General features: G+C 40.0%; 1 protein-coding gene across 1 annotated transcript in view; it reads right to left on the reverse strand.

The window, feature by feature from the left end:
- Positions 1-22,399, reverse strand: part of ANO10 (anoctamin 10) — a 130,882-nt gene that overhangs the window by 27,990 nt on the left and 80,493 nt on the right. Inside the window, 1 exon segment of the mRNA XM_068404959.1 lies at positions 17,669-17,785. Within this exon segment, the coding sequence (XP_068261060.1) occupies positions 17,669-17,785 (117 nt within the window).

Here is a 22,399-nt window from a genome sequence, read left to right on the forward strand (position 1 = left end):
GAATCCAATCTTTCCAATAACTTAAGGAGAAGAGAACATCATGTAAAGCTATCATCTGTTATCTGTTATAGTTACTAAATAGAGGGATTTCAACCATTTAACCTGTAATATCAGTTAAATCTGGCACACTGTCAAGAAGGTGCTGCAGCTATCTGACTGAAGCATGAAGAGTCAAGTTCTTACTGCTACCATTAAAACGTGCTTCAGAGGGTGGAAAAGGTTCATCATCATCAAACACCTTTCAGTCTTGATCTTAAACTGTGACGGATTAAAAAGGCCTCAGCAGATTTCCCCCCACCTTTCTTTTTTTCCCCTAGAGAACTATCCATGCTTCTATTTGCAGGAGAACTGCAGTTAAATCTACAGAAGATTTTACTAGCAGTACCAAGAAAAGCTAGCAAAAGTTAACCTGCAATTCGTTTTTCCAAATACAAAGAAATGCTTATTTGGACTCTATGTAAACAGCAGGTCCTTCCTGCTGGGCCAAAAAAACTCCCCACCACATCAAACACGGTATTGAAACATACTCCACTGCAATACAAGCTTTTGTATATGATCTGCTCTTCTAAACTGACATTCACTTAATCAAAATAAAATTCAGTTAATTTCTTATGGGCATTTTTGTTCTTCTTACAAATCATTCTATTACTTTCAAATATAATCATGTCAAGGTTTGACCTGGCAGGCACCTAAATACCATGCAGCCACTCGCTCAACCTCGCCCCGCCTCTGCCAGCAAATGGGGGAATCAGAAAGGTAAAGTGACTTGTAGGTTGAGATAAAAACAATTTAATAGTTCAAATAAAATGTAATAATAATGATGATAATAATAATAATAGAACATACAAACAAGTGATGCACAATGCAACTGCTCACCACCTGCCCAGCCCATCCCCAGCTAGCAATCCTGGAGGAGAGAAACCCTGAAACCGCAATCCCAGAAGATAGAGCCCAGCTTTCCAGCCAGCTCTCATCTATATACTGGGCATGACATTGCACGATAGGGAATATCCCATTGGCCAGTCTGGATCCATTGCTCTGGCTGAGCTCCCTCCCAGCTTCTTGTGCACGTGCACAATAGCAAAAAATGGGAAGTTGAAACGTCCTTGATTTCTTAGCAACAACTAAAAACGTCAGTATATTATCAACATTCTTCTCATACCAAAATCCCATACTAAATCCAAATCACAACACTATTCTACCTACTAAGGAGAAAATTAGCTCTATTCCAGCCAAAACCAGGACAACTCATATACATAATCTCATGCAAACATGCTGCCACTGCTGCAGAAATAATGTAGATGCCTGTTTGCCAAGCGTGCTCTCTGTTTCTGGGCTGGTTTCAGGCAGGCAGTGGTTAGTTTTGGAAGAGCAGCCGGTGACCTGGAGCACCGGGGAGCACTTATGTAACGTGCTTATACACCTTACGTAACTTCCATATACTGTGACAGCCAAACCATCTCCCGGATATTTGACTATCCGACAGCTTTTCCTCTCCAACTTTCCCACTATCCAGCTTTTAAGGAGATATTTTAAAAAACTACTAACAATCCTCCTCCCCTGCCCCCCTCCAAGCTCCCTAGATTACAGACACTAATGGCATCACGCTAGCTACCAGCAGAAACAGATGAGGTCTCTGGTTTTCGACATTTTCATGTATATCCCCCTGCACCTAAACCCAACAGCCACTGTTTCACAGCAACAGAAAACCCTGTTTTTACAAATGTTTCTTCTCATTCCTCAATAATCCAATCTTCAGCTGAGTGGATGGCAAATATTAGCCGAGAGTGTTCACTGAGGAGGAAGGAAAAGGAAATTTATTGCGCGGTACTCATCTACTTAACAAGAAAGCGAGAACTTTTGAAGAAATCTTGTGAAAAAACAATTCTTAGCAATTGAGTTATTTTTCTTGTCTGACATCAATGCAAAAAAACCAAGACATTTTGCTCTTAAGAAAAATAGTTCTATTTGTCTTTTCTAGGATAGTTACACCGTACATAATGTTTAATTTTTCAATCACGTTTGCTTGTAATTATTTATAGCTTGAAGAAAACAGCATTTGTAAAATAAAGACTTTCAGAAAACTAAAAGTGTAAGTGACTTGAACTCGTACATTCTGGTCACCAAAAATTTTAACTCCTAGCACACTGTTGTAACGGAACATCCCCATTTTGTACCAGTAGTATTATATTGACACCGTCAGAATACAAAAAGCACAGGTAATATTGTAAATATAGTACAACTAGCGTTCTTCTTAAGTGCCAGCTTTAAGAAAGTAGAACCACTGTCTTGTTCTTGCCATTGAAGTCGTGACCTTAAATGTGAGATATCCTCTCTTTAACCTTGTCAACAAAAATACAACACAGAATTTGAATTTTAAAAGTAGCAATTAGCAGTAGCATGCCTAGAAACACAGTCAGAGGATACAAGACAATTTGACCTAAAAAAGCTAAGAGGCTTTGGGCATTAAAGCTGACTCTCAAATGTTTATCTTAGTGCAACAGTTCTGCCCTCAAAGCTACCCGATATTATTAATGTTTGCTGGAAAACATTATGCACATAATACATGAGTAGAAAGACAGCAACTATTAAATGCACCTACTCCAGGGAAAGCAGCTGCCTATATTCAGCTGAACTTTTAAAAACATGCCTATTGTGACTATAAAGATGCCTTTAAGAAAATAAATAAAGGCATACAATAGTTACAAAGGAAAGATACAACTCAACTGTTAGGCAGAAAGCACAGGCTGCAGAAATCTGGCTATGCATTATGGAGATGCTGGCCAGAGCTCCCTAAGCAAAATGTCCCCCTTGAAACACAGGAGATCCCAAACAGCAGAAAGATTCAACCTCTTAGTATTTCTGAGTGCTCCTGTCATGAAACGAATACTTGACCCTTCTACACACAAATGTCTCTGATGAGAAAGCCAATATAGCTAATTACTAATGGAGTACTTTAAATTTATAAGTAAATTAAAATTTTAGATGCACAATACAATTTTATGAGTCACACATGAAAATAACTAAATATATTAAGCAATATAAACCTATTCCTCATCAATGCAATATTTTCTTCTTCTATAAAGTTAACAGAGTTTGGGACGTGGACTTTTAAGTGTCCCAGTCCCAAGTAACAGAAATGACCTCAGCTATTCTAAGAAACTAAACAATGTCACTTGCTATGTTGCAGTATAACTGCTCAACATACTTCAAAGACACAATAGGCCATGAGACCAACCACCAACAACTCCTGCGTATCTCACCGAATGACAGCTACCAAACTGACGGTTCTCAGACTTTCCAGTTTTTGGCAGATTAAACAATTTTCCATGAGAAAAGGACAGAAAAGTACACTCAGCACCTAATATGCCCCCTGTGGTGGTAAGGAACAGAATAGGTAATTTGATTCCCATACCATACCATAGTGGAAGACCACAAACTACAAGAATCTTGCCAACGTGAATTCTCCCAAATTTGGTAATCAGTCTGACTTTCATTGTGTTAGCAAAATGTTAACCTGGCCTCCAAGAAAGAGGACTCTCTGCACCAATTCACATTATACACAAACAGAGGAAAAAAGGAGTTAGCAAAAGCCCTGAAGCACATGATTTGATTATACTAATTGTCTTAAAGCAAATTTGCAAGCATCATTAACAAGCTAAAAGCAAATCAGGACATCATGTTTTCCACAAAGCCCGTAAAACAAAATTACAGAAACTCAAATTCACAGATTCCAGAAGCCAAAAGGACCTTCATGATAATTCAGCCAAATACCTCCTCTCATATGGAAAAGCTAAAGATTTTTTCCGCCAAACCTGATTAGAATATACTAAGACGTCTGCAAGTAATCAACCCATGTCCTTAGCACCGAGAATAACGAGTTGTAGCACTTCTTGATGAAGGACACTGTGGACCCTAAAGCTAAAAATGGTTCAAAGGGAGACAGAACACCACCATGGAATAGAAAATCACTGAGATTACTAAATACAAAGAAACTGCATCTGTTTTAGAAACATCAGAGATAAAAATGACTGGAAAGTAGGAGAGTGTTAGGAGGAAGCACAACACCTAGTTGCCTTGCTTTCTTGCTCTGTCCTAGACACCTGTTCGTGGTTGCTGGTAGAGATGGCATGCCACCTTTGATAAAAGTTTATTTTGTCCCTGATATGCTCCATTTCTAATCTGGACCAACATTCACCTATTTTCACAGGTACAGAATGGTGCCTCCTTTCAGTAACATCCAATTTCAGCCACTGGGCCACATTACGCTTTTATCAAGAAGGTTAAAAAGTCTCCCACTATCCTTCCATACACTAGTAAATACACACATAGATAACAAGGCATCTCTCAACCCTTTTCTTGACAAGCTAAATAAATTGAGTCTCACAAGACTCACATCACTAAATAATCTCCCTATATTATGGCAGCAAAGTTTATAAACTGCTGGTTCAGACTGTCACATAACTCAAGAGACTCATTTGTATGTGTATCAAAAAGAACTGCTGATACTGGGACAAAATGCTTATAAATGTACCCATGGTAGATACAGACTTCTTCAGACACACACATCTTAAATGTGCATTAGCCAGAAAAACTACTAAGCTTAATCTCTGTAGACTTCCCCATCTTCATCTCCCCCATTCTTGGTATGGCATCACAGCTCCTTTCCAATTTCCTAATCTTATACACCAGATTAAAAAAGGCCAAAACCAAGTTCCTTGGGGAATATAAGTGCTACCAGTACCTTCCTAAGGAAGCTAGCAGGTTGCTTTGGTGGGATATACAAATGAAATGGAGAGAAAAGCAAGTTAAAACTTCTTTCTGACTGATACTCCATGCCTACTTCTAGCTAAGTGACTCAACACAGGGTCATGGTTCTGTTGCCTGGTCTGGCACGGAGTGAAAAGGGGACTCAATCTCCCTTCCACTTCACACACAGAGGCCACCTCTACACCTTCCTTAAACACTAGACAGCCTGTCATGCTCTGTTAAGGGATCAAAGTTTCTGCAGTCCCTCATCATTTACCAGTTTCATTTCAGTCAATTAGTGCACATCATTGAACAATATATCTCCACCATGGTTACACAATAATTAGTGAAAAAATTACTTTCCTCACTTATAATATCTATGAAATATGTAGACTAAATTTTGCTGGTGCTGTCCTGCCACAGACATATATTCAATTTGGAGTCAGAGCGCCTACATCTCTACTAGTGCCAGAGGTGGGGCTTTTTGGTTTTACATATGCACAGCACTTTTCCACAAAGAAAAGTATCACATACAGTTCAATGTGTCCCAGAAAACAACTAAGGGATTTAACTTACTTTAATCTTCCAAAGCAAATAGGAGAAAAACCCCAAAACCTCTCTGACACTGTGTCACTTTGGAGGAAGTGTTTTAACTAAAAAATATGACCTTTCCTAGTCCACAAAGAGCTTCAGCTACACCAACTAGCTCAACATGGGGACAACCTACGCCAGTCCATGCTTCTGTGAAATCACAAACTCTTAAAGGTCATGTTTAAATGTAATCTAGGTATCAGTCCAGATATTGGTAAAGGGCAAAATTATTTAAGACATCATAGCAAAGTTCCTTATATTATGGATACAGCAAGTCTCAGAAAATGGGTGTTGACACAGAACACATATTTGCTAATTATCTGTGAACAAGTGGGTGGTGTCTATTCTGATTACAATAGAGATACCTATGTCAGACATGATTACTTTTCAGCTAACACAGATGAACATATGTAGAGTTTTCTGAAGCCTTCTAATGCACTGGAATTAAACCAAATAAAACCACCTTTGTTTGACCAAGCTGCTTCACATCCGTCTGTTCACTTGGAAGGTTTTCCTCAGCACAAATTCTACTGCATTCAAATTTGTGAATTATCATAAATTTTGAGAAGCAGCAAAAGAGAGCAAGTGGACAAATCTGAGCTGCCAAATAACATGCATAAAATTACCAGAATGTAAATGAATATGAATTGATAATTTGTTCTAGAAAATTTTGAGTGGCACAAAAACCCTAAGCCAAAACCCAAATGCTGTCATATGTTGTCCAGCTTGTGGGACCTCAGTGGCTCCTCAGGGACAGCAATTTCACCACAAGTCAATCACCTGCACCACCTGCCAGGCAGGTGTCCCCAGTAAGACACCTCAAGAGCCAGAGGCGTTGAAAGCCTGAAATCTCCTGCAATGTAGTCTCTCTGTCTAGCTTTGGAGAAGAAAGAGAAACAAATTCCACCCATCCTCAACTACAACTAGATGAGAGGATGAGGGAGAAGTTAATGCTTTAAGATAATTCATTGCTAACACTGAAAGCGTTGAGAGAAAAAAAAAAAAAGTCATCTTTGTGGACATTACTAGTGCAGAGTTTGTGTGACAGGGACCCAAGCCATGCAGGACAGGGCATGAGGGTCAAGGGACTGGTCTCTGCAATAAAAGATCCCTTATCAGATTGAATCTCAAGCCATAGTTGCAGCAGAAAGCATCAGGAAAGAGCGTGCTGGGAGCGAATTCAGTAGGGGACAGATCAAAATGTCTGTAGAGCATGTCTCCTCTGCAACACAGTCCTTGACTGTACTGAGAGATTTTGCTCTCTCTTGTGAATTAAGAGAAAATGTTCTATATCTATGTATACATTGTTGACATTGGTTATGCCTGGTTTATTTGTACATATCTGTGATTATAAAAAAAGCGATGGCCTACCCATTAAAATACTGCACCTCTAACTTACATGTTCAGGTCAACAATACAAACTGAAAAATAGGGAAAATAATACATAACGGACATAAGTGCTAATTTTTATCTTGTCTTTGAAAATTACAATACATTTTCAACTATATCAACTCTTTAGATGCTGGGGAAAGGTACAGAATTAGATACTTGAAAGTGCAAGAAGCAACGGTCCTTGAAACCACCTTTATAAAGTACTCCATGATGAAAATTTTAAAAATATTTGCATAAGGACTACTCTAACATACTAAAAACATGTGCTACTTAAGTCATATATATAACATACTAAAGTATCCATGGACACTGTGCAATTTAAACAAAATTTGCACATGTAAAACACTTATTTTTCTTTTTATGTTATCCAGACAAGCAATTACATCTCACTTCAGAACAAAATTATCAGTCCATATATATAGCAAGGACTTGCTTGTTTGGCATGTGTCTTACCCACCTCACTGAAATGGCAGATATATATCTGAGTGCTATTTCTTCTACAAGAAAAAAGTATGAGTATGCAAGGCAGCACCAGTATGCATAGAGAAATCTTCAAGTTCAAAATGAATAAAAGCCCAGTGGCTGCATAGGGTACGTATCATATTGGATACTTGTTCTTAGAATCACCACGATCAGGCTGCACTGCTTGTGTGGAGACTCAGTCATGGTGCAAGTGTCATCACTAGCAACACACGGACATGAACCCACTTTTAAATTTCTGTCTCTCTTTCAGGAATTCTGTGGGTTCCTGCTTTTTGATCTCCAGTTAGTCTCAGAAAGAGTTCTCCCCGTAGACAGGATGACAGAGATTTTATTTGGAGGGGGAAGGAGGGGGGTAATCAGGTAATATTTAAACAGCTAAAATTTGACTGAAATCATCATCTCTGAAAAGTTGAGATATATCCTATTTGCTGTCTTCCTGCTCATACAGAAAGCTATCCGGAGTCAAGCTTAATTATTTCAATTAAACTAGCATTTCCTTTAAATGCTTATTGTTCTCACGGGGATCTTTTGAGGTGGCATAGGGAAAAGGATATTTAAAATGTGATAGGCGTGTAGGAGTCCACAGCTGCTTGCAACAAATACTACTTTTTTATCACCAAGTTCTATTCAGTTCTATAAAGAAAATTTCATTATCAACTCATGGTAAGGGTTATCTTTTAGGATTCTTTTTCTTTTGAAGGAATTTTAATGAGACAAGAGATGTCATTTTTTTCTCTCGCTCTAGTCCTTCACCTTCTCAGTAACAAGTGCAACCATTATTTAGAAATCTGTAACTACAGACATGTGAATGTCCTGTTGAAAGCTGGTTACCAGAGTTCTTGAAATCAAATCTCACTGTGCACTTTACTCTCATTTGTATGGGAAGTGGAATAGACTCTTTCCTTATATTCAAACCAGTTCACATATAATTGGGATCCCCTCTGGGTTCTGAAACTATGAAAGCCTGATATAGCTGCAGTATGCTTACAGTAGGAAAAGATTTTAACCTAGTTTTCATCCTATCCCCTTATTCCAGGTTTCCTTGTTGAGATCATATCTTGTCAATGATCTGGGATGTCAGGCAAAAAGAGAGGACTGAACTGATTGATGTTCATTCCACCACCAGGCTCTAGGTCAGGATTTGAGAAAGGTAAAATGGGTTGTCTTGCCAGAGAGACTCAGCTGTTATGGAAACATAATTTGATGGACAATTTTACCCCTGGCAACTGTCACAGAGAACGAATGGATTGTTGGAAAAGAAAATTACATCATCTGGGAAGTTGGTGCCCTGTTTGTTTCTGTTCCCATTAACAGCATGCAAAAGTACCAGCTACCATCACATTATACTGATATCTATTTAAAAGTGTATTTATACTGTTAGATCTCAATGGTCTCATATTTAAAAGTTTCCCGTTCTCTTCTGTACCCTGCCAAAAAAGAAGGGTCATTTCTGAGGCTCACTGACAGTTCAAGTAGGTATGTTGGCCCATCACACCCACAGTCATAATCTGAGGCACATCTGTTAGTAAATAGGAAATCTCTGCAAGAACAACATCTTCAAGAGGTGCAAGGAGCAAGCATAAATGTTGCCCAGTGCAGAAGACCCTTAAGCTAGCAGTAGCTCTTTGTTTTGCTCTGAGCTAGAGAAAGCTGTTCTCAGAGAGGCTAAGCACTCTAACAGGACAGGGGCCAGATGGGCCAGCACACTCGCACCTAGTGTATTCCTTCTGGAAAGGACGTGATTAGTGCTAGTGGGTACTATTCCTAGGGGAATTGCCATTGCAGTTAGAAACCAGAAAGCTTTGCAATTATTACAGCTGCTGCAGTGCAGTGAATTGCAATGTTAAAGCACTGAAATTACTTGAAGGAGAACATTTTTACTGGAGAGAACAGCAACTTTTATGTGCCAGAATACCTGCAGAAGGAGGAAGAAAGAGTTTAAACTTGCCATATGACTGCACCTAGGCAAACAGACACCTGCCTCTTGCTGTCATTGTCTCACCATCTCTTTCAAAAAGAAGGTAATTAACACACTATGATGTTTTGAAGAAGCTTTTGGTCAATGAAGATGATGCAGAGATCAGTCACAGCATTCTTCATTTCTTGCATTTCCTGGAGAGGGAACTGAGACACATGAGACCCATTTTCAGGAAATGGATGACATTGCTGGAGAAATCCTAGTGAGTGTCGCACCTACTGTTGCTTTGGAAAACTTATTCTGCTGGAAATCATTAAGAAGGAACACTACTGACTTACAAACACCCAGATCTCACTCTAAAGCAAGTGAAGCAATTGTTTATGGATATTCAGACTATACCACCACCACTAAGCAATGGTATGTAGATGGTACAACTACCATGGGAGATACTGTATGAAAGAGCAAAAGGTCTTTCTCCACCCACTTGGCCCTGGCTGAATGACTACATTGCTTTATCTCACTCTGAAAAGAAACACACCGAGGTGGGGGGGATAAAGGAGGCATATTTTCACGGCTGGTGTTCAATAAGCTTGACCCTTTTCATTACTGGCAGTTGAGGATGATAACTGTCAATCAGCTGACCAGGCCCTTTGCTCATGAGCATGTTATCTATCTGGAGTCTCTTTCTGGTGGAACATTTACAGATGGACACCAGACATCCAACAGATGGACACGCTGCTTCAGAGGAAGCATTGAAAGGCTTCACTTATCAGAAGGAAAAGGCATTCCTGTTAAAAGATACTGGCCATGGATGGCTAGAACACTAAGAACGAAAGCTAGAGCACAGGGATGACGGGATGTTTATAGATTAGGTCCCCTTGGAGGTAAGGGCTGGGGGTGGGAACTGGGAAGGGATGCACAGAACAAAAAACCCTCCACATCCGCATTTCTGCTCCAGCTTAAGGACAGGTTTTTTTCCCCTGTAGTTCCTCTGAAAAAGCAAACTCTTGCACTAAAATTTATCTCTATTGTTGCTATCAGGTCTATGTTCATTCTGCTGAGATAGTGAAGGATATGCTATAATGAAAAACCTCTTAATCCAATTTATATAGTTCAGATTTTTAAATGCAAAAGTTCCATAAAAAACACAAGCATATTTACATCAATAAGCTTTTGTTTACAGGGCTAATACTGATGCTGTCTAGGTAGTTGCACTTTGTGAAAAGATACGCCATTCCCCACCATTTAAAGCTTCATTTTTCCTTGGAAAATGGCTACTAGTTATAACATCATGTTGGAGCTGCTACTCTGTATTTCATGCTCAGAAAATAACTGCATGAATAATTATTTTCCTCCCATTCATCTCTCATTTGCTATGCCTGGGTCTAGTTTCAGTGCAGAAAGAAGGTACTTATTCGATGTTTGCCTCAATCGGAACAAAGTAATACTGGGAAAATCTCATAATACCTGAAAACATGACTGTAATCTAGTCCACAAAATGCAAGTTATGCTGTTTAATCTGTGGTTGTCCTGTGTTTCTGGAACTTAGATGTTTTATAAGGACAGACTGCTGACCCATCTCTAACTATGAGGGCCTTTTGTCTATTCATTAAGCTTTTATCTGTCCAGGAGCTAAAATGCTTATCACTGTAGCTTCCACTGTCACTGCCCTGAAAATGCTAGATAGCGTCCTCACACTAGTTTTACAGTATCAGTCCTCAACTATGCCTGTGGTAATTCCTGAACCACTGAAGAATTAACTAAGTGTTCCCTTGCTGCTTGCAGGCACATCTCTACTTGGTCTCTCTTCCTTAAAATAGGAACTAGTCCAAAGAGCATGGCATGCTTCTGTACTTGCAAGTCATAGATGAAAAACAGCAGAGTACTGCAAAGCAGCAAGGGGAGTCTCAGGCACCTCACCCCACTTTACTAGCTAGCTACTTCCCTATGAAGGATCATGATGTTCACCAGAAAAGGGTCCATCAACCTAGCAGCAGACAGTCCCCATTTCTAGTTGCCCAGCATCCAAGCTTCTTTCCAGGTGACAAAGAAACTGACAATGCTTTAGGGAGTGTGAATGGAATCGCTCCTGCTCCTCTTCCAAAAATCTTGATTCATATTCTCTTTAGTCCTCTATTAAAGAGTTCACATTAATTTATTCTCTGCCCCAGTTCCCCCCCCCCAAAATAGAGGCTAACCAGCCTCCTCTACCATTCTTGTCTGAAGGACATCAGGGAAATTTGAAGCAAAGTCTACAGATGTAGCATATTCCCCAATTTGCAATCAGAAAGGTTAAAGTATTTTCTCTTGAGTTATGTCAATAAACTTTGTTATGACACTTTGAGTGTATCATAACAAAGTATTTTCAAAATAGATCAAATTATTACAACCCATTCAACAGTCCACTCCCTTTCAACAGTCTTAACACAAACTATATAATGAAATGTTTCGAAGAAACATTTCAGAACTTCCTAAAAACCTTTCTTACAGTTTGAGAACTTCAAAACAAGACTGCCATTCCAATATAAAATGATATTTTTTAAATTATGGCATTTTTTCACTCTCTAGGAGGTTTTAACAAGCTCTAATGATGAGCATTCATCTTTTAGGGAGCTGAGACACTGTATTCCCTAAAATCCCTTTCAAATAAGACACTAATTCAGTCTTCAAATGGCTTTGAACACAGAATAGTTACAGTCCCACTGCACCAGGTTAAAATGCAATTAGTTTAGCATTAATGAAAATGTAAAGGTGCTCACACTGTCTAAAGTTAAGGATCCCAAGCATAATCAATACAACTGTTCAAAGCAGCTGTATTAGGAGATTTTTCTCTCCATGCACTATATATGGAGTCTAATAATCTATTTTGGCATCTTAGAGGTTTACAGTCTGATAGTGTTAATACCCTTCTAATAGCTACACCCCAAGACAGAAGTACTCTAAAAGCTCATATGGTAAAACAGAACGGCACGCATGTCTGGATAGCGTCAAGAGCGTCCATTTTCAGGTGATGACGTGGGATGGAACAGTAGTATTCTCTCTATTAACGCCTGGCTACGAGACTGGTGCTACAGGCAGGGCTTTGGGTTCTTTGATAATGGCTGGTTTTATAAGACAACAGGCGTGACAGTGATACATGGGAAAGGTTTATGTCGTAGGGGCAAAAGGGTTCTGGGACAGGAATTAGCAGGGCTCATTTGGAGAGCTTTAAACTAGATTCGAAGGGGGATGGGGTGGTAGCTGGGCTTGCACCACTGGGGCAACGCTCTAGTGTTGAGGTAGACCAGGAGGCCTCCCATCCCCCTGGGGTGAATTCAGGGGGTGAATCTGGGATGAAACCGGTGTGCCCAGCTCGCTCCCTGAAATGCCTGTACACCAATGCACGCAGCATGGGGAATAAGCAGGAGGAGTTAGAAATCCGTGTTCGGTCGGGGGGCTATGATCTAGTGGCAGTTACAGAGACTTGGTGGGACACCTCGCATGACTGGAATGTGGTCATGGATGGCTATGTCCTGTTCAGGGAAGACAGGCCGCTAAGGAGAGGTGGTGGAGTTGCTCTTTATGTGAGTGAGCAGCTAGAATGTATTGAGTTCTGTCCAGGGGCGGATCAGGAGCGAGTTGAGAGTTTGTGGGTGCGAATTAAGGGGCAGGCTGGCAGGGGTGATACTGTTGTGGGTGTCTATTACAGGCCACCGGATCAGGATGAGGACGGTGATGAGGCCTTCTACAGGCAGCTGAGAGCAGTCTCGCAATTACAGGGCCTGGTTGTTGTGGGCGATTTCAACTACCCTGATATTTGCTGGGAGGCCTACTCAGCCAGCCATCCCCAGTCCAGGAGGTTCCTCCAGTGCGTTGATGATAACTTTCTGATGCAAATGGTGGATGAGCCAACTAGGAGAGGAGCGCTGCTGGATCTGATCCTCACTAACAAGGAGGGTCTGGTTGAAGAGGTGAAGGTTGAGGGCAGCCTTGGTTGTAGTGACCATGAGATGGTAGAGTTCAGGATCTCATGTGGCAGGAACAGAACAGCTAGCAGAATCACAACCCTGAACTTCAGGAGGGCCAACTTTGGCCTTTTCAAGCAATTGCTAGGGGAAATCCCATGGGACAGGGTACTAGAAGGTAAGGGGGCCCAAGATAGTTGGTTAGCATTCAAGGACTGCTTCTTCCGAGCTCAAGATCAGAGCATCCCAACAGGTAGGAAGTCAAGGAAGGGTACCAGGAGACCTGCATGGTTAAACAGGGAACTGCTGGGCAAACTCAAGTGGAAGAAGAGGGTGTACAGATCATGGAAGGAGGGGCTGGCCACTTGGGAGGAATATAAGTCTGTTGTCAGAGGATGTAGGGAGGCAACTAGGAAAGCTAAGGCCTCCTTGGAATTAAACCTTGCAAGAGAGGTCAAGGACAACAGAAAGGGCTTCTTCAAATACATTGCAGGTAAAGCCAACACTAGAGGCAATGTAGGCCCACTGATGAATGAGGTGGGGGTCCTGGAGACAGAGGATAAAAAGAAGGCGGAGTTACTGAATGCCTTCTTTGCCTCTGTCTATACTGTTGGAGGCTGTCCTGAGGAGCCCCGGACCCCTGAGGCCCCAGAAGAAGTCAGGATAGAGGAGGAATCTGTCTTGGTTGATGAGGGCTGGGTCAGGGACCAATTAAGCAACCTGGACGTCCATAAATCCATGGGCCCTGATGGGATGCACCCGCGGGTGCTGAGGGAGCTGGCGGAAGTCATTGCTAGGCCACTCTCCATCATCTTTGCTAAGTCGTGGGCAACGGGAGAGGTGCCTGAGGACTGGAGGAAAGCGAATGTCATTCCAGTCTTCAAAAAGGGCAAGAAGGAGGACCCGGGTAACTATAGACCGGTCAGCCTCACCTCCATCCCCGGAAAGGTGATGGAACAACTTGTTCTTGGTGCTGTCTCTAGGCACATCAAGGATAGGGGGATCATTAGGGGCACTCAGCATGGCTTCACCAAGGGGAAGTCATGCTCAACCAACTTGATAGCCTTTTATGAGGATGTTACCCGGTGGATAGATGATGGTAAAGCTGTGGATGTGGTCTATCTCGACTTCAGTAAAGCGTTTGACACAGTCTCCCACAGCATCCTCGCAGCTAAACTGAGGAAGTGTGGTCTGGATGATCGGGTAGTGAGGTGGATTGTGAACTGGCTGAAGGAAAGAAGCCAGAGAGTAGTGGTCAGTGGGACAGAGTCCAGTTGGAGGTCTATGTCTAGCGGAGTCCCTCAAGGATCAGTTCTGGGACCAGTTCTATTCAATATATTCATTAATGACTTGGATGAGGGATTAGAGTGCGCTGTCAGCAAGTTCGCTGATGACACAAAACTGGGAGGAGTGGCTGACGCACCGGAAGGCTGCGCAGCCATTCAGAGAGACCTGGACAGGCTGGAGAGTTGGGCGGGGAGAAATTTAATGAAATATAACAAGGGCAAGTGTAGAGTCCTGCATCTGGGCAAGAACAACCCCATGTACCAGTACAAGTTGGGGGCAGACCTGTTGGACACCAGCGTAGGGGAAAGGGACCTGGGGGTCCTAGTGGACAACAGGATGACCATGAGCCAGCAGTGTGCCCTTGTGGCCAAGAAGGCCAATGGCATCCTGGGGTGTATTAGAAGGGGTGTGGTCAGCAGGTCAAGAGAGGTTCTCCTCCCCCTCTACTCTGCCCTGGTGAGGCCGCATCTGGAGTATTGTGTCCAGTTCTGGGCCCCTCAGTTCAAGAAGGACAGGGAACTGCTAGAGAGAGGCCAGCGCAGAGCCACGAAGATGATTAAGGGAGTAGAACATCTCCCTTATGAGGAGAGGCTGAGGGAGCTGGGTCTCTTTAGCTTAGAGAAGAGGAGACTGAGGGGTGACCTCATGAATGTTTATAAATATGTAAAGGGCAAGTGTCAAGAGGATGGAGCCAGGCTCTTCTCAGTGACATCCCTTGACAGGACAAGGGGCAATGGGTGCAAGCTGGAACACAGGAGGTTCCACTTAAATTTGAGGAAAAACTTCTTTACGGTGAGGGTGACTGAACACTGGAACAGGCTGCCCAGAGAGGTTGTGGAGTCTCCTTCTCTGGAGACATTCAAAACCCGCCTGGACGCGTTCCTGTGTGATATGGTCTAGGCAATCCTGCCCCGGCAGGGGGATTGGACTAGATGATCTTTCGAGGTCCCTTCCAGTCCCTAACATTCTGTGATTCTGTGATTCTGTGAAGAGAGGAACGTGATGCATACTTGCACAGAAGTATATAAACCAGTTTCTCCGTAACATGTGATCCCACAATACATTTGCCTCAGACTTTTATGTCTGGGCCTTTTTTTAAACAGTTGTTTTGGGGGATTTTGTTGCTGTTTTTTGCTTGAAAGTAAGATACACAGCATAAATTAGCATCATGACTCTTAGTAACAAGAGGAAGAACTAGAAAATGTGCTTCTAAAGTAAATGCTTCAGCATCTTTTTGCACCGCCAATGTATTACTTGTAAATTAAGATAGTTTTCACTCAAAAAACTAAGGCACCAGAAAAAAAGCCCAAATCTCTCCATGTCTATGGGATACATAGCACAGTATCAATCAGAGGAAATCTAAAAAGCTGATGTTAGACACTTGTGTTTAAAGTACCTACCAAGGCACCTGAAAACCAGCCAATATTCTTCCTGGATCCTATAGGAAGCCTGAAAGTATTAGGTGAGAACTGCCAGGCTTCTGATTCTTACTGAAATTCAGACTAATTTTTCACCATCGAATTAATGAAACAACCCTGAAGAACTGGGAATCAGGCAGATATTATTGTAGGGAATGCACAGATGCAAGGATAGGAGATGAAGTCCTAACTGCTGACATGCACACTCATATTGAAAGAAACTCCATATATATTCCACTTGGCACATTATAACCACAGGTGACTATATTCACTTGAGCTTAAGGTTCCAGTGGATGACCTAGTTTTGCCTGTCTACAAAATGAAAACAGAGAGTGAATAGCTAAAAGAGAAATGTAGTCCTGTTCCTTTTAATATTATCTAAAAAGTACATGAGAACCATGACCAGCTCCTGGTAACTTCACATCGACATACTAGAGAAAGGCAAAACAAAACTACCAGGCATTAGATTCAATTGTAATTTAGATTTTGTTTGCTATGGCTGATTAGAGAAGACAGCGCTAACCTCAATAGCAATGTCCTAGTATCACACAAAACTGTGGGTTTTTAACTAGAAAAGGCAGTGTATTGTCTAAAGGCTCCGTTTGTCCAGAATTAAGAGATCATTTTGTCACATGCAGCTATGGTAGATGTTTCAAAAAGTCACCTCCCATTCTACACAACAAACACAGTATAGAGGAGGTTACACATCTGCACGTGGAGCACACAAAGAGTATGTTTATGTAAAACCATGCACTGCAGTGTAAAAATATCTGAGCTAACAATAAATAGGTGAATCAGTCTCTGCAGCTCCCTGCTGTTCCTTTACTTTTTCCTGATACGTAAGCTAGCTCAGAAATCCTATCTAGCATAGTACACTTGAACTCCTAAAGAACGCTGCCATTGCAAAACCAGCTCTCTAGAATCTCTGCATCCTACTGAAGCTAATCCCATACGATTCTTCATCTCTTGTGATCTCCACCACTCTCTCTCTGGAATCATTTCTTAAAACAGAAATTTTCAGTAGAAAACTCTAGTTCCTTATTTTCCTAAACCGCTTTGGAATATTTGTTAAGTATATTGTAAAATATACTTTATGCAACAAAATGAGAATATTGTATGGACAGTAAAATAAGGCAACGTTACCATTGCCTCATACATACTTAGTTTTCAACACGATTATTTCAAACATGTTCAGTCTGTTTACAATTTCTGTCTATATTAGAGCCAAGTTAACTGTTTATTTGTGATGGTATTTCAGCAATGAAGAAAACCTAGTGTTGCAACAACAAACACCTCCAGGGATGAAACGAGGTTTGATATAGCCCAATGTCCTTTAAAAGTGACAATATGAACAAAGTTATGTTTGCACATACAAGGACAACAAACATTACCAGTTACAACATTACTAGCCATACCAGGAATTTCAAGCTGTCTGAAAAGGAAGACCATTTTCCTGGTGTTGACTCACATACACTGGCGGGTTGAAAGGACAGATGAATCTGTTAAAACTTCCAGCTCTCTGCTCCACTTCTCAAGTAGTGATGGATTAACAGAAAATGAAGCAGTATCTGAAATGCTACAATTTACAACCCAATGTGTAGAAGTAAACCAGCGTTGTTTTCTATTTATTTAACACTCTGTGCTGTAAACTGTACCACCAGTGACTGTTCCACACCCCACTCAGCCACCCCAGCTCTGCCACCACAACCTGGGGGGTAGAGGTGGAACAGCTTTAGCTAGCTAATCTTAATACAATGTAAACAGGAATTTCAAAACCCCAGGATTTACATATTTATCCACCTAAACCAAAAGCAGAATCTCCCTAGTTTTATCTTTCCTTCAGGCCACCAACGCTTTTCACTGTTCTACGTGTCAGTTGCTCTTACCTGTTGTTTGAGAGCCTCTAGAGATTCAAATTCCAACTTGGCTAGTTTTATCTGGATATCTCTTGGTTTATCCGGAATTACAAATGCCATGATAAACTTTATTGCTAGTAGCAAGTGCTGGAAAAAAAAAAATAAAAAGAAAAATATTGTTGTATATAGTTTGAAGCATGGAGAGAACAGCATAATACTATTTCCAAATTTTAGTAGTAGAGGTACAAACAATTATTTCTTATGACAGGTGCAACACAGATAGCATACTATAACCACATTGAGCCTCCGCCACTCCATATTTTTTCTATTTACAGTCATTCATAATCTGAATATAAACACATATAGTTTGGCTTATTTTCATAACAATCCTATTTTCACTACACAATAAATTTCTAATTCAATTTTGTATTTGTGATTCCAGATACGATAACAGCTTTTAAAACATATTATTGGTACATAGAAATTGAATTATCGCACCTAGCACATATAGTTCCATAGTGAAATTTGTACATATATATATATATACACACACATAGAAATATAATTACATATAATTAGATTCAATTATAATAACATACATACATGCACACATACATATAGGTATGTCATGATACAAATGAAACAAGCACATTGTAAAAAATATGAACAAACAATTTCTGCATTAGAGAAGTTATTGAAACCTAAAAGCACTGCTGAGAAAGCATCAGAAGAGAACAAAATGAAATAAAATACGATCTTCAAAGAAGTGGCACACTCACGAACAGAAACTTTCCAGGAAATAGAGAAACATTCCACATATAAGATGCCAAATTAGTAATAAATTATCACAAAAGATTACAATCTTATTTAAGAGAAAACAAGCATGAAGTTCTGTTGAACCTAGTTATTGACTAGTCTTTAAATTTCACTTGAACATGCACCATTCCCCTCACCTCACCAAAAATAAGTGCCAAACTGTCAAGTCAGTGGTTTTGTTTCTTCACTTATGTCTATAAATATCACCTAAACAAAAAATCATTAAATCTTATTTTATCAAGGGCTGAGCTAACACTATGCTGCATGTTTGCAAGCAGGAACTTGCTCCTAGCTGGGGAAACCCTGACCAATATAAGGCAAAACTTAAATACATGTGCTTAACTTTAAGCATGTGCTTAAGTTCCACTGACACAATTATACTCGTAGACATGCTTAAATTTAGATTGCATGTCCAAGCTACTTATCAAATTTCCCAGATTTTTTTATAAAATGGAACAGATCAGTGCTCCTTTCTGAAATACATTTTCCTGGGCTATATGATCTTGATGCACTTGGGCATGCGAATAACAACATAACAGACCAAAAATTCCTGAAATGCCAGAATTATGCGAGCAAGAAGCTAGCAAAACCACCACAGACTTCGCAGGAGTGGTAGTGAAACTCTAAATAAGACAATTCCAATAAATAAGAGTTAAAGTAAGAAATCAGATAATAGCAACAAGTAAGAGAACAACAACAAAGAGCCATACATGAAATAATTTTTAAAAATGTATTACAGAAAAATAGTTAGTAGGTCTAGGAAACAAACTGATAGTGCAAGGAATAATACTCTGTTTAGAGGTGAAAGGAAGGCTGACAATTAATGCAACGCTAATACATCACCAATGAAAACCTGAACACAGATTAAGAGGTTAATGAAACAATTAGCATGTCTGCTGTGTAATGCAATGGGTAATACCGCATTATTAAAAAAAAAATTATGTCAACAGTAAAACATTCTCCCACTCATACAAATTTTCTCTTCCCACTCAACTCAATAGTGTCTGCTACTAAGGAACTTTTCTTGAAAAAAAAAAACCAAAAACGACAGCAAACAATGTTGGTTTATGCTAGAAATACATAACAATAAAAGATATCTCAGAGCTAGAATTGGAGGAATCTCCGAAAGGGAAAAAGGTAAATTGCTGAAGACAATAATAAAAAATAAGACAAACAATACTCCTATGCAGAACAGAGTCATAAGGAATCACAGGTTGAAGTGGAATAACTAATCCACAGATAAAATTTTGGTTTGGAAACAGGAAAATAAGGAGATCAAATTTGGAGTAACTCAAAACTAGGTAACAGGATTAGGGTAAAATCTTACAGTTGAGGCAAATGACTGACAGAACTAGAGGAAACTGAGGGATTAGGACAGGGATATTTATTTTTAAAGTTACAACTGACATTTCAGTTGAAAAAAAAAGACTCAGCATCACACAATGTAGCTTCTAGCTGCCCAAAGTCCTTTGGACTGAGGCTCGTATCACTTTGCTAAACAAAAGAAAAAAATTGTATTTTTTGATCATATTAAAAAGCGAGAATCAAATTTCAGAACTGTAATTGTTCAGCCACTGCCTCTTGAAGAACCTTGCCTTAAACACAAAGGCAAAACCTCTGATTCAGAAAGCCTTCAAGCCAGAGAGGGCTCAAAAGTTGGAGTACAGATGGGGAAAGTCACTACTTTTGCTTGCCCTACTGTCTTTCTCTTTCCTAGGCATTCACTATGGGTCACTGTAAAAAAAAAGTGCCTGGGTTAAGTAGATCTTCTGTTTACCCCTCAGAATGGCTTTTTAATGTTCTTTTCCCTCCCATCAAAACAAAGCTTTATCAGTCATAAAGTGCTCAGAACTACGTGGGATGTCCCTGAGCGCAAGACTGGGATCTCAGAAAACACACTGGACTTAACAAACTGCAAATTCAGTTCAATTCCACCTCATAACTGCCAGTGAACCCGACAAAAGACATCAGAGCAACAGCCTCCCTTGGATAACTTCTCCAGCTGTTCCTATTTGCAAATTAGGAGTAATATTAATAAAATTGGGAAGGTAACTGGCAGAAATGATGAATGTAGGTCATATGATTCATAAAACCTCTTTAAAAGAAAATGTATCTAATTTTATCAACAGTTTAGATCGCATTTTGGAATTGCCATTTGACTAAGGAAATGTAAACAGTTATTCGAGAGAAACTGAAAGAAAAAGTAGGGAGATGAGTAGTAATGTTTATTATATCGTTCGTATTCCGTACTGATGTCTTAATCTTCTTTTAGTACAATTCCTGCAAGTCAGACCCACAAAAAGGAGACATTTGCTTTCAACAAAGAAATGTCTTAAGAGTACAGTATAAATCACCAGGACAGCAAAATTCTCTTTCATAGCATAAAGTTACACTAACACTAGTATGAATATATTCTAAAAACAAAATACAAAAGTTTATCTGAATTTGCTACACAACTAGTGCAAATGTGTTTCTCCAACACTAAAATTTCTTCATAGAGTTGGTGGTTTGTTTTGTGGTTTTTTTTTTTATTTTATTTTGGAGGGTTTTTTTGTTAAATCAGGTTACAAACCCAACCATTATTTCTAACTGCAACCATTAAAAATTGGTGTGGTTTCCAAGAACATGCTCTTCATTATTACAAGAGGACTATTTCACTGCCAGCAAAACCCAGGATAACATTCACACAAGCTGTAAGCTCTCTGATGCCAACAGCTAAGTCCCCTCCCCTATTTTGCAATCTGCCAAGCGGGCACAGAGAGAAACAGCAATGAGTCTCTCCCCCTTGATAAATGCAGTGCCATCAAACTCTTTGTGGTCTTGTGCCAGGTGCTTAGACAGCCAGAAGAACTATTCTGTTCTGCAAAGCCACTGAGAAGAGTAGAAGCAGCAGCTGTGTTTTGCAGCAGAGGGTCCCCAACCTTGTCTCTTCTAAAACAGAAAATGCACATTAGGGTGAAATTCCTGGAATTTTGAACAGATTTGATTTCTACAGTGGTCTTACTGCAGCAATTCCTGTCAAAATCTACTCAACTGAAAAAAAAAAGAAAAGAAAAAAAAAAGGAATGTAAGCAGTAGCTGTGTTGCCGGTTAGCTGATAAAGTGCATACCAAACGTCAGCTTGGAGAGACTTTAATAAAATTTTGTATCAAAAGCCTATTTTAGAATCTAATATTTATAAAAATTTTCAATTAAAATCAGAAACATGGACCTGGTCCAGCCTAGAACCAGTACACACCATGAAACAAGATGGTCACTGGTTGCTAACTCTGTGTGGGTACGGAATCCTACACAAAAGCCAACACCTGAGAAGGGCACGTGGCTTTGAACCTCTGTTCTCTACCGGCATACGCAAAATGCCTCTGCAAACGTACAGGAAAATATCACTGCCAGATCACTTTGTTGTCAGAGCAGAAGGCAGGGAGATCATTAGATTCTTTGCTAGGACTCTGGATCATAGTATTCTGACATTAAACTAAGCTAAGATCAAACACTAAGAACAGGCCAAAAAAAAAATTCTGTCTTTCTGTAGCAACAGTTTTAGCTTTGATGGCCTTGCACCTCTCTGAGAGTAGAGAAAAGGCAGGAGGAAAGTGAAAAATAATTCTGTCAAGGGACCTATGTGGGCAAAGAAAAATTTCCATAAAGCTCAGGAAGTTCAATTAAATTAAATTGTTTTCAATAGACAGCAATAAAATAAATTTATGAGCAAATATTTCTGCAATATACATAAAAAGAAAGCACAACTAAACTTTTCTTCCCACTTTTAGACTGAACCAGCTTCATTACAGAGTCTTGCTAATGGAGCAGAATGATCACAGCTGAGGGACTTTAAAAAGGGTCTTTCTTCTGCTACTCTGATAATTGCTGCTTTTAAAACCTCATATCCCATATATTATTGTGGAATTTTTGTAAAATGGGAATGGAATCTGACTTAGTAAAAAC

This window comes from Nyctibius grandis, chromosome 7, assembly GCF_013368605.1.
Source record: "Nyctibius grandis isolate bNycGra1 chromosome 7, bNycGra1.pri, whole genome shotgun sequence".
Lineage (NCBI taxonomy): Eukaryota > Metazoa > Chordata > Aves > Nyctibiiformes > Nyctibiidae > Nyctibius > Nyctibius grandis.